Raw genomic sequence first — 13,798 nt, forward strand, 5'->3', positions numbered from 1 at the left:
TATATTAAAACTCTATTTAAACGTACGTACATAATTAGCATTTCTAGATTTAAACGATTACTTAAATAGGCTAGATCTTTTATATATATTTTATTGTTACTAAATGGACTTAGTCCATGAATAAATAAATAAATAATAATAAAATAATAAATTATAATACGTAGGTAGGTATCTCGAAATATTATTATATACTTCTAGCAACGATTGACTGTTTACGGAAAATTCACAATTTAAAGTTATCAGTATAAAGAAAACATTAGATTCTCGTGCTTTAAAATTAATGCTAGTTTTTGTCTCCATTAAATGATTATATAATTGCTTTAAATCTATATTTTAAATTATTGTTTTGAGATTTTTAAAGCATGTTAATTATTTTTTCAATTTTTGAAGCATTTTGTACTATCGAAGTTATTTATAGCTTTTCGTAGCGAATTTATTGATTTTATGGTTTAGGAAAATTATTTCCCACTAAATTTTCCATCACTGAAGTATGCTCACTTCTTTGTACTTATTTAACTTGAAAATTCTGAAATACTGCTGTATCTGGTTCGTGGTACGATACGGGCAGCACGGAAACGGGAAGGAAAAGTGGCTTCATCAAACTGTCAACAACCAAAACTGTCATCGCGGCAATTCGGCTGACGATGTTCTGAATGGGTAAAGGATTACATTTTATAGCTTTTTTGTTATTACAGTAGTTAACAAATGATTTATCTGGCTGATCATGGTATTGATTTTTCTGACATAGATATTTGAAAACATGTTCAGAGAAGATATTAATTTTAAAAAACTGAAAACTATCGCAATCCGATGAGATATTAATTTCCTTCCTCTTTCCGCGCATCTTTTTACATCGGTTAGCCAATAGTTTCCCCTTAGCCCTGTGGACACGGGGCAGTCGGACAACTCCAGCGTCGCTCTCGTTACCGAATGTGCATGTTTTTGGTTTTGTGTCGTTTGCCTGACTTTGTGTCGCCCGACTGAAGTGGACAAGTAATGATTGGCTCGATAATACCATCCCCAGGATTCTCTAACTATCGAGATGGATGCCCTGGTACGAGATCTCACCAGGACTGAGGACAGACTGAAAGACCTCCCCGCAGACACTCTGCAGGACATGCTCGATGAGATCCTTGTGAGTACATCACGTGACAAATTCCACGACAATTATATTTGCCTTGATTACGAGAACATTAATTGCATTGTTTTTTCTCTCGATAATCTTAGAACATTTAGCGTCTTATTTCGTCGATTCTTTGTCCGCTACTTGGCTTTGTCACGTGGACCAACTTATATCTGAGTAACTTGATAACATATAAAATATTTATAAAATTTGTTATTATGCGCAAAAAACTTCCTCATCAATTAGTTTTATTATTTGGGATATTTTTTGTTTTCAACGTGCGTAGACTAACCGCAATTTTAACAGAGAGTTGTTAGTTAGAGGGTTCCTCTTTTTTACTTACCAATTGTACATGTGTTTGGTTTTCAAGTTTCTAACATACAGTTCATCTCATCGCTAATATGTAGATTTTAGTGTCTTCCCGTCAATACTAGAACCTGGACTTTGCGTAGAGCAGATATATTTTGAAAAATATGCACACACATCGTTGCTCCTAATGTGAAGCTTCGTATATTAAGTATTCATCTGGAAAATTTATATTTCAATACTAGAATAAATCCATTAAAATAATGTGCTTTCATAACACGTCACACACAATGCGGTAATGGTAATTTTAACTTATTTTTATGTTTATAATCTCTTGGCATTCCTATAATATTCTTTAACCATTACATCACTGTCTGGTATGAACCTGACGTCATCGCTTACCTCACTTTTATAAATACCACTCGCGTAATAAATATTGTAATCAAATTATTTGAATGGACACAGTCAATTTCTGTATTAATTGATAGTGAGTAGCGAGCCTTCATAGAACCGTTAAATTTATTTATAAAAGTTAAACAATTTTGTAACGGAATCGACCGTTATTAACAGCTGTTTTAGCATTAATTGTTATTAAATTTACTTTTGCGAGTTAGTTTTATTATATATTTTAGAATGAAGCAATTAGCAATGCTGATATGCAAAATAGTGTATAAATAGTCGATTTTTACAACCGCAATTTTCCCGATAACGAATCTCGATAAGTCTAGTACCAAATACCTATCGTACAATGGCTACAAAAATAAATGATGTTTTTTGTGGTCTAGTGGTCAAGAGGCTTGACTCACGCACCGAAGGTTCCGGGTTCGATTCCCGGTAAAAACACAAAAAATAAAAATGTGATTTTCCTCCAGCTTACGTGTCTCGTGCTGTAATTCACCACGAAAATTGGCCCCCCTGGCCTGTTGCAGTGCATAAAAAGGAACTTTTTGGATACCCTTTTTAATTAAAAATCGAGATGATACCATTTTTTTTATACAGTTATAATAAGACATTCGAAAGTTATAGAATAGGACATTTATAGATATAGTTTCGATTGCCTACATTATATTTTTTTACAAATTTGTCCAAATGTTTGTAGACAAAAGACTGGATTTTACTCCCTAGGGAGTCATTAATAGCAACAAACTACAACAGGGATGAAAAACATTTAAGATAAGGGAATATAGAAGTCTAGGCATTTGCAGGGCTTATAACCTGTCATTGGCTGGTTTAAGTGGCCACTTTACACACTGTGTAACATTCACCATTTTGCCTATTTTTTAACATCCATATTTCTTCAATTCCTCCATCTGTAATTTTTTCAAATATTTTTTTACGTTATTGATTAATAAACATGTTTTTACGTCCATTACGTTTTTAAAATACACGAGATCCAATAAAACAAAACAAAAAAACACTTTAAGTTCTACTCCTAAAGCAGACGAAAAATTACATATAAAAAAATGTATAAAAAGTTAAGTTGTTTTACTATTTGACATAAATCCTGTAAAAACAACAATGATTCAAAGTATTGATTTTAGTGTTTAGTAATTTTTAAAATTAAAGCGGCCTTGATGGGAGATTCTTTGTTTTTTTCCATCTGTGTATAAAACAGTTTGTTTTAGCATCAGTTTGAATTTGAAATTTTCCTCGTTTATCTATTGATATCTTTGTTGGTAAGTTGTAACTGAAAGTCGTGATTTGACCTTGGTCTAGTAACCCTGACCGCCAATCGATATAGATACCTAGCGTTCTGTTTACTCTCAGCTGTTTTTATCGTTATAGGCTGTACTATTCGTGGCGGGTAAAGCTTTTTGTAAATCAATACTGGCTTTGTTATCGAGGGGCAAAAACGACCGCTACGCGATAGGGCGGCATCTTTATTTATTATTTTAGGTAACACACATAGCTTCACTTCGCAATGTAATAATAACGATATTTTTCTTGCCATATTTATAGTCTCCTAGTGCTCCGACTGGGATCTAAGTTTAAGACTGATCATCTTTACTTCGTCTATGTATTAATACAGTGCCTTATCCGCCACCGATACGGAAATTATGATGATGATTTGAAAAATCCATTATTTTAGAAAATAGAACTCGGGCATTTAAATTATTACAATTATTTTTTTAACGTGATTGATCGACGTCACAATGTGATTACATTCAAATGAATGTTTCATTTAAAACAGGAATCTTTTTTCAAATAAATTAATTTTTTAATTTAATTTTTAAATAAGCTTTTTTTTAAATAAAAAAATACAAGTGTATTAAAAAAAATAAAACTAGTAGGCAAGTGTCCCAATTTCAATAAGCTTTTGTATGCATTTAACTGTTAGAGTAATAATACGCTACTGGCTAATAGAGTCACCCGTACGGACATAAACTATTCTATGATTATCAACCGCGAAGTTAGCTACAGTTTACAGCGATACAACGTGCCGTAGGTACTCAGGTCGAGAATTGCGAGTGCAAACCGAAACTGCCCGTTACACGCTGTGAAATTAAAAATCAAACCAACATTTTTGGAACGCTTTTTTTTGCAATAGAGAGCTAAAGAGCTTCTCTAGCGAATTATTAATCTGAGATTTACCTAGTTAGTTGTTTTTCAAATACATATATTGAAACTACGTATATACGAAATTTAAAGAACTGAAATGCCTGTTTTTGATTTAATACTTCTTTTTTTTTTCATTTTTATAATTATGTCGGAGCAAAGTATTTTGCGGTATTCTTGATCTCATGTTGGCACGGACATAAATACCTATATTTATATCATCATCATTCCCTTTCGGTACCTAATGGTGCATAGGGCACTACATTGATACACTAATCGCAGCGTATCTTTATAATTTTTGGTCACATGATGTTAAAGTGATCTGTCTTACGTTTCGGGTACCAGTCTAGGGACTATGAAATATTCTAGTGTAAAAACAGATAAAAGAGTACTCGCAAAGTTTTGCTTTTGACCTAATAAAGTTCAGCCTCATCAAGTGAGGGTTATCACTAGAGCCCGCCCAGGGCACTGCAGATTGAACAAACGCCGCGCTAGAATGAACCTTTCCGGAACTTCTAGATGTAGGTTACTGCTGTGCAGATGAGGAAACACCTATACACATTCTTTGTGAATGTGATGCTTTACATCATAAAAGGAGCCTCATCCTCGGGGGACCACTGGTTAAGCCTGAGGATGTTAAAGAGCTCGCCCCCTACCTAATAGCCTGATACCTTACGGATCTGGGCTTAGAGGGGGAGGTTTAGCAAAATGTAAACTCTCGCCTTCCACACAGTAGCCAGGCTCTTTATAGACCTGGGCTTGGAGGGTGAAAACTATTCACGGAAACACGTCACAATAGATCTTCACAAGTCGCAGTGCATAACTTTGTAGTAACGTCTAAAGAGTGATTTATATTGACACACGAAAAATCATTCGTATTTGGCGTGTTAATTTATTTTTTTAATACAATGCTTGACATTTAAATCAACATAATTATATAAAATCAGCTTTAAAACTAAAAAAAATAAAATAAATCTAATTATTAATGAAGTTCTTACAAGGTTACATCATTTTGCAAAAATGTTAGAGATGGGACAAATTGATCAATGTAAATTGATCGAATAAATTAATAATTTATTTGATGTTGTTCATGAAAGAATGTATAAAATATCATATTTTTGGTGAATAATTGTCTTAAACGCACTATAATAGGTTTGCTTTTGCGTTTTTATATCGATTTTCCGAAACAGAGTTTCATGTTTGCATGGAAAAACCGATTAAATCGATTTGATGGGTGCATGGTCAGTGATCAGTACTTTCCCATCACTACTCACATTTGTTTGGCAGCTGTCAATTTAATCAAGCTATATTTTAAGGACTATTTTTTTTTTTAATGCACAAAATACACAATTTTACATAGACACAATTATATGTTTTTTATGTCCCGACTTCCGTGTTAAGTCGGGACTCTTCGATATATAAATCAAAAATATTTATTTACATATTAAAACAATATACAGGTAATCAAAATAATCAAAACAATACACAAAATAATAATAGAAAAATATACAAAATAATAATAGAAAAATAAAAATAATAAAAATTTATAATACATGTCGAAAATGGAATCAAAAGTTATATAATAATACGTATGACAGATAATCAAAAGTTATATAATAATACTATAAGAATAAGAATAAGTGTAAAAACACCCTTTTAAATAAATATTTCGCATTAACCGTGTCGGGAATCGAACCCGAGACCTCTTGCATGATAGGCAAATGTGCTGCCCATTACACCACGAGGCCAATATTTATATACAATTATAAAAAAACTAATACGGACACTTGTAATAATTAAAAACTCGTTTATGTCAATGGGCAGCAGTGTGAACATGATACGTTAAAAGTTGTCGATTATTTTGTCATTTGCATTTCATTCCGTCAGCCTCTCGAAATAAAAATGACACAACATTTGTGTACGCACTGTACATACTATTTGATATAGGTAGGAATATACAAGTAATACAAGTTTGTTCCTGTTAAAAAAACACTTTATTGCTTGGTTTTTCATGCCGTTCAGGACATCTGCTTTTGCGTATAATTAACGTTCTGAAATTATAATCAAATTACAATATTTGAGTTTGTCCAAATGTTCATAGACAAAAGACTGGATTTCACCTCCTCGGGGGTCATTAAGATTAACAAATTACAACAGGGATGGAGAATACCTTAAATAAGGGAATATGGAAGTCAAGGCATTTACAGGGCTTATGACCTGTCATTGGCTGGTTTAAGTGGCCACTTTACACACTGTGTAACATTCACCATTTTGCCTATGTTTTAACATCCATATTTCTTCAATTCTTCCATCTGTTGATTTTAGTGAAGTTAAAGAGCTGAAACCTTTATTGTTGTGAAGAGATTCATCTGACTGAATTATTTCACATACTAGGCAACTTAAACCAGCCAATGATAGGTCATAAGCCTTGACTTCCATATTCCCTTATTTAAGGTATTCTCCATCCCTGTTGTAATTTGTTATAATCAAATTGGCTGTATATTTGTTTGTAAATGTCAATATTTAATTGTATCTGTAAAAATGTATCCAAACGCTGTTAACGTATGAGTGACACAATATGGGATTAGAGTGAAGTACAAAGTTTAAAGAATATTAATTAACTAGTCTGGATATGTCGCACTCCCCGAAGTACACCGTCGTAATTTGAAATTTGGCTGTTTTGAGTTGCAAATGTAGTTTTATTAACCACATGTTTTTTCTCTTAGGGGAATACTAACGCATCTCTACGATTTTAGCGAGATTTAGCGATTTACCACAAACTTATTTCAAATGTATCGGTTTAAATATGGAGAAGAACGCCGCAGTATTATTCTCAATAGCTAATAAAATAAATAAATAATTGAACAATATTTTGAGTGTAAACAAATGTTTGTACACGAGAACTGGGTAGAACCCCCTTGGGAGTTAATAATACTCGCATTAATATAGTACAACGGAGATGATTATGGAAGTCTAGGTAGAGCTTATGACCTGTCATTGGGTGGTTTAAGTGTCCACTTAACACACTGCGTAACATTCACCATTCTGCCTATGTTTGAACATCTATATTAAAATATATAGGTTTCAGCTCTTTAACTTCACATAGATCAACAGATGGAAGAATTGGAGGAATAAACTAATTATGGCCCACGCTCAAACGCTGTAGTCTTTGTGGGCATTTTTTCCAATTCATGTTATAGCTTAATTTTATGATGTATTTTTTAAAAGTATATTTTTGTAATTATATTTCTATGTTAATAATATATGTATTGAAAAATAAACAAATATAAAATAAATATACATATATATAGATGTCCATACATAGGCAGAATAATGAATGTTACCCAGCGAGTAAAGTGGCCACTCAAACCAGCCAGTGACAGGTCATAAGCCCTGTAAACGCCTAGACTTCCATATTTTCTCTTCAAAAATGTTTTCCCTCTTTGTTGCGCTAAATTTCAAATTGATTGATGCCTAGACAGCGTTGTTATTATGTAATTTTCAAAGTTATCCGCTTTATTTGCTACGCAATTTTTCAAACTCATATTTTTTTATTCGTCCGAAATATTATTATGATCTCACTCGAATATTTTTGCCAGACAAATTCGAATATTTTTTCGGAACTACGTGACTCAGTGACATAATAAGTTGATTTTTAGAAATGGATAATATTATTCGGAATAATAATAAACACGGGAGGCACAATGTAATAATATATATTATTAAGCTTCTGGCTGCCAAACGCGGCGATCGATCAATGTATTTTTACAGACTTCTCCGGATGGTTGCGTTTGCACTTGGCTAACGAGAAGCTCATAATGTGATCATTTCAAAATTCACAGCTGTAGATCATCATCGGGAATAGTATCGAGATACGTAACTTCGTCTTAGAGCCAGTTAGGGGCTTAGATCATCCTCGCTTCGGGAGGTGTGCGAACCGCGACCCGCGACCCGCGAACCGGACAGGTTAGTTTAGTATTAGGTATTAGTATTGGTCCATTCGCAGACCACGCCGGTCCTTATTTATACCCGAGCCGATCTATGATCATTATTTTATTCACCTGTAAACATCCGCTTTATCAGTGAGCGTTCGTGAAAACCGGCGTTCATTGTTTACTACTGGAAATGTGATGGAATGATCACGATAACGCCGCGCGTTATCTCTGTGTACTGTGTACTGTGTACATTGTGAGAGTTATTTTGGCGGTGTGTATATTTATATTATAACAATACGTTTGTTTACGTTTCGGTGCATTTTTATGTGCACTTAAGTGTCGTATCAAATGACTTGTGACATTCTTGCGTAGTTAATAATAAGAGTTTTTCAGCGTGAGATAATGTGCGCAAATCGTTTTTTTTTCTTTCATGTTTGAGCGCCATGATCGTAGAACAACGACGCATATGTTTTTCTTCAACTTTACATGAGAGCGGTTAAAATTTTCTTTTGACACTGTGTAACAAGTTAATTTCAGTCGGCCTCGTAGTGTAATGGTCAGCGCATTTGCCTACCATGCAAGAGGTCTCGGGTTCGATTCCCGACACGGTTGATGTCAAATATTTATTTAAAAGGGTGTTTTCACACCAGAAAAATTCAGAGTCCATGGACCGGTACCTGAAGCGTAAGACTGATCATCTTACCTTCATGTAACAATGATCAAGATACCCTGAGATTGGTGTGCCCTATGCACCATTAGGTTCAGAACAAGAATGATGATCATGATGAACAAATTGATAGTTACCGAGCTTCGGTTCCGGTTTCGGCCAGTCTTGCCCAATAAAACAAGTTTCGGCCAAAAATTGGCTCAGCCGAAACCTACAATCGGGATGTATCGGGTTGCGTTCGGCTGCACTCGGGTGTTCTCGTAGCTCGTTCTAGCGAGTTCTAAGATCTTTTATATTTGTATTTTTGCAATTCCTTTATATGGTTAAGTTAAAGTTCGTGCATCGAAAAACTGTTCCATATAAGTTACATGTATAACAGAACAACTAACCATTCAATTTATGCCTTTATTTTATTGTGTATATTATTTACACTTATTTCAATGAACTCGTGAGGTTTAACAATGAAAACGCCTGATTTTGGGCGTATTGAAGCAACTTTTAACGTTTCGGTTTCGGCCGAAACTAGAACTGCAGCCGAAATTCGGTTTCGGTTTTGACTAAAAATCTTGTTTCGGTCAGTCCCTATAAATCGATAAGTAGAAAAGTATACCACCCTTTGATACTTCGTTAGTATATATAGATATATTTAGTTTTCGCATATCCGTCGTTGTTCTACGATCGCGACGAAATAGTCAAACTTTTTCATAGCCTTTTGTCTATTTTTTACTAACCTATTTTGATATTTTCAACTAACATGAATGTTTTGTACCTAAAGAACGTAGAAAAAAAGATTTTTTGAATTATACCTACTGATTTCAGAAAAATAACATATTATTAGCGATGATTTTAGAGTCAGTAGGTAATAAAAATGTGAAATAAAAAAAACGTAATTTCTTTTTCTGCACCTTATGGTGCATAGGGCACTGCATTGCCACTCCAATTGTAACGTTTCTATGTATATTATTTTTGTCACGTAAAAGGTAAGGTGATCGGCATTACGCTTCAGGGTGCCAGTCTAGGGCCCTGATTACAATGGGAAGTGAACATTTATTTATTTGAAATTTTATCTACAACGTAAAATTAACTTTTCTGTATGAAAAGCAGAATATGCATATTTTTTTTTCTTATAAACATGTTCAACCACAGGTTACCGACGAAGATACTTTAAATGTTCATGCAAATATACTCATTTTCGTACACAAATATCGCTTTTTCTTTATAGACAGTCGAAGATAATTCTGTTAACTCACATATTGTATGTCTACTCTGCCGGGAATCGAACCCAGGACCTCAGGCGAACGCGCTAACCACTACACAACAATGTAGAATTATCTCCGCTCGATTTTCTTTGTCATGATTTTACCTGAGAGAAGCTATCGAGTTAAAAACGCTCGTCCTGGATTCTAGTTTGTAATTGGTCTAATGGTCAGCGTGTTTGCCCACCACGCAAGAGGTCTCGGGTCAATTTTCGACATGATTGACGTGAAATATAAATTGGAAATGTGTATTTATACACTATGTGTCCGGGCGGATAAAGAATACACTGGGCAATATGTACGCAATTCAAAACTACCGTAGCTGTGTAATTATGTTATTTTATTTAAACAAAGATTTTTTATTTTATTTAACTGTACTCCGACGATTAATTTTAAAAAAATAATTTAGTAGTGTTCAATTATTTTGTAATTTATTGTAATAGAGAGACCTGTCACTGGCTGGTTTAAGTGGCCACTTTACACACTGTAACATTTACCATTCTGGCTATGTTTCATCCGCATTTCATCGACTCTTCCGTCTGCTGACTTTTGTGAAGTAAAAGAGCTGAAACCTTGATTAATGCGGGTGAGATTTATCTGGCTGAATTATTTCACGCACTAGGCAACGCCTAAAAACACTCTTCAATCATTTTTAAACTTCTTTTTCTACCAGTTAATTTGACTAAGTAATATAGTATTACGTAATATTTTTTTGTATGTGCGCATTTTAAGATTTTGTTGAAACCCACGACGTAAAGTGAACGATGTTTTGAATGAGACATGAACCCGTGACCTCAGGCACCAAAATAGACCCGAGCAACTTCGCTCTCAAGGCTATTTGACCCATGCGGCAAAAAATGGTAAATCCATCATTGTCTAGATCAGGCGTGTACGAGTATGTTCAAGGAGAACATTTATTTTTAGCGTGTTTAGCGAGGATGCCGGTTTTTAATTTGTTTTCTTTTGGGAAACTGTTTATGCAGTCATTTCATCTTTTTGCAGTTTATGTGTGCCATATCTTTACAAATTTTAATTTATTCAGCATTCTTCATTATTGCACATATTTGTATAAATAATCGTTCTTTGTTCTTTTAAAACTTGTTCTTCTTCGGCCTTGTTCTCCGCTGCTGGATAAATGCCTCCTCCGAACGTCTCCATTCCTTCCTATCACCCGCTTTTATCATCCATGTTTTACTGGCAATGCCATAGACCCATTTTTTTTGTGGCCTTCCAACACTTATTTTGTTTGTCTCCACTTGATTATTCTGAGTGTCCACTTGCCATCATTATGCCTTGCCGACTGTCCTGCCCACTCCTATTTTAATTTTACTGCACGATACTGCACTCCATATCTACGACTCCGGTTTGGCGCCTTTTTTCTTCATTTCATATTCCGTCTCTTAGCCATACACCGAACATCTGTCTTTCCATGGATCGTTGCGTGTATTTTAGTTTCTGGCTACTTTTCTGTGTCGCAGACATGGTTTCTAGGCCGTATATCGTCACCGGCAATACACTCAATTCATAGACTTGTCTTTTTAAGCATACCAGGACTTGTTTATTTTCAAAAATATACTTAAGCTTGCCGAAGGAATCCCTACGTTGCCCTTTTCTTCTTGGCAACTCCGCTTTCAAGTTATCTTTACCAAGTTTGACTTCGTGTCTTAGATATATGTATTCATCAACCACTTCGACTTTATTATTGTAACTGAAAATGTCTTTCCTTGTTGGACTCATAATCATTGTTTTTTTAATTTTATTTATTTATTTTCGGACATTGTCCATTTATATAATTCATAGGGTATTAATATTACAATATAAGAATAGTTAAAATCATTTAAAAATAAGAAAGAAGCATTGACAAACGTAAGGGACATCAAGACATGGACTATTTATTTAGTGCTCGTTTAAATCGTTGTAGACTTAAACCAAAAAAGTCCAGATAGTGTCTTGAGTTAACAATACGACAAAGACGGGTCATTGGAGAATTAAGGCCATAGTTTGTTCTATGCTGATCGATGAACAGTACTTCATTGTTTCTCAACCTGCGAGTCGGAATATGGTATTTTACCTGTCCCAGTAATGATGGCACATCGATTATACCATTTAGTATCCCGAACATATATATGGAGTCATATATGGAGTTCTACGTTTTTGTAGACTAGAAATATTTAACATTGACTCTATATCAGCATATGAATAGTTACCTCTCTCTAATCTAACCTTCTACGCTACTTCGAAGCGAGCGATGTCTATATGCTCGTTGTATGTCAGTTTATAGTCCAGAACAACTCCTAAATCTCTGATGGACTAAACTACATCAATTTTGGAGTTTTCTATTAGGTACTCGAAGTAAATCGGTTGTTTTGTTCTATGAAATGACATTATTTTGCATTTTTAAATATTTAGTTTTAATCTATTGATTTTACACCATTGGTTAAAAGAGTTCATTATTGCCAAAAACCTCCAAACAAAACGAAATAAAATTTTAAAACTACTTTAAGCCAATAAATAATAAATATCGACACCGCGGTGTTCGTGTTCCATAACGACATAACGAAAACTACCACAAATAATGGTGGCTGGCACGTAGTAGATTTATTAATAGGATGCGTGGCGTCTGGGAATTCCGATGAATAGGTATTTTAACATCGTTTTTCTGTCGCTCTCTCGTAAATGCCTCCGCGATACTGTGCGAAAAAGACCATTATATCGGGCTGATTTTGCCTAACTAAAATCGACGTTTCGCTGTCCCGTTTTCCGCACCCGAAAACAGAACCGATTCGGTTGTTTTTTTTAAGAAAGAATATCAAAATAAAATGTTCTATGCCGGTCGGTACCTTTTCCGTTTTTCAAAATTATTTATCATATTTGTTTATCACCGTTCGTCCGAAGATAGGGTTTTGGATGGTTCTAGCTCCAATAAAAAACAATGTATATATTGTGTGCAAAATCACTGCTCTAGTGCCATAATCCAGGGAGAAAAAAGGGGAATACGTTTGTGTAAAGAAAAGTCATACCGCTTTTCGTCTTAATAACTAGCATTTCAAAATTCAATTGATATGTTGTGAAATTGTTCTATTTATTTAGGTATTGAAATATTCTGTATTTTTTCTTTTACATATTTATTTGAATTATGCTTATGGTAGATAATTTTACAATATATTCTTCATATGGATTTGTAAAAATTGACTATAATTACTTTTTCTGTGTCCAAGCGGACGAAGAATACAGTTCTGTGAGAGAAATAGAACCAGAACCCTGGACGAGCGTTTTTTACTCGAAGATTACTCTCAAGTAAACATCCTGACAAAAGAAATCGAGTGGAGATTAGTCCGCCTCCTTATATAGTGGTTGGCGTGTTTGCCTACCATTCTGGAGGTGCTGGGTTTGATTCCTGGCAGGCCGGACTTGAAATATTGATTTTAACATTATTTCAATCGCAATATTCCATTGTTCTTGGAATGGCACTTGATGCGTAGGACTGATCACCTTACCTTCATGTAACAGATAATTAAAATACGCTGCATTTGATTTACAAATGCAGTGCCCTATGCACCGTTAGGTACAGTAACGGGAATGATGACGATGATGATGAAATAGCACTATAATTTTTTTATGGATATAGCCATCTAACTCTTCTCTTGCCCGTATGCACGTTCTGGAGTGTCAGAATAATGCGCTAATAAATATCTTTACTTTCAATTCGGTTGATCTTTTAACGATGTACGCTTGTTGCTGTATAGGCGGCGCTAGGGGAACTCCGCGCGCATCGCGTCACCGTCCAGGGGTTAGAGCGAGCTGCGGCAGCCCTACCCCAGCAGGATGGTAGTGATGCTGCAGAACTAGCCGCGCAGCTTGCGGCCATCGGTGCCCGTGTCACCAGCCTCGAGGGACAGGCCGAAAAGGGAGCCAAGGCGCTACAGGTACCCGAACCCATCCACCTGTCAGCACC

General features: G+C 34.9%; 1 protein-coding gene across 3 annotated transcripts in view; it reads left to right on the top strand.

Moving 5' to 3' along the window:
• The window catches only part of Msp300 (Muscle-specific protein 300 kDa), a 170,428-nt gene that overhangs the window by 114,896 nt on the left and 41,734 nt on the right, over positions 1-13,798 (top strand). For all 3 annotated transcript variants that reach the window (XM_088224344.1, XM_088224346.1, XM_088224345.1), the window contains 2 exons: positions 1,025-1,135; positions 13,590-13,769. In XM_088224344.1, coding sequence (XP_088080470.1) covers positions 1,025-1,135; positions 13,590-13,769 — 291 coding nt within the window. The remainder of the gene's footprint in view (positions 1-1,024; positions 1,136-13,589; positions 13,770-13,798) is intronic.

The sequence above is a fragment of the Micrasema longulum genome, unplaced genomic scaffold, assembly GCF_059751315.1.
Source record: "Micrasema longulum isolate JH-2025_06_02 unplaced genomic scaffold, ASM5975131v1 h1tg000280l, whole genome shotgun sequence".
In the NCBI taxonomy this organism is placed as follows: Eukaryota; Metazoa; Arthropoda; class Insecta; order Trichoptera; family Brachycentridae; genus Micrasema; species Micrasema longulum.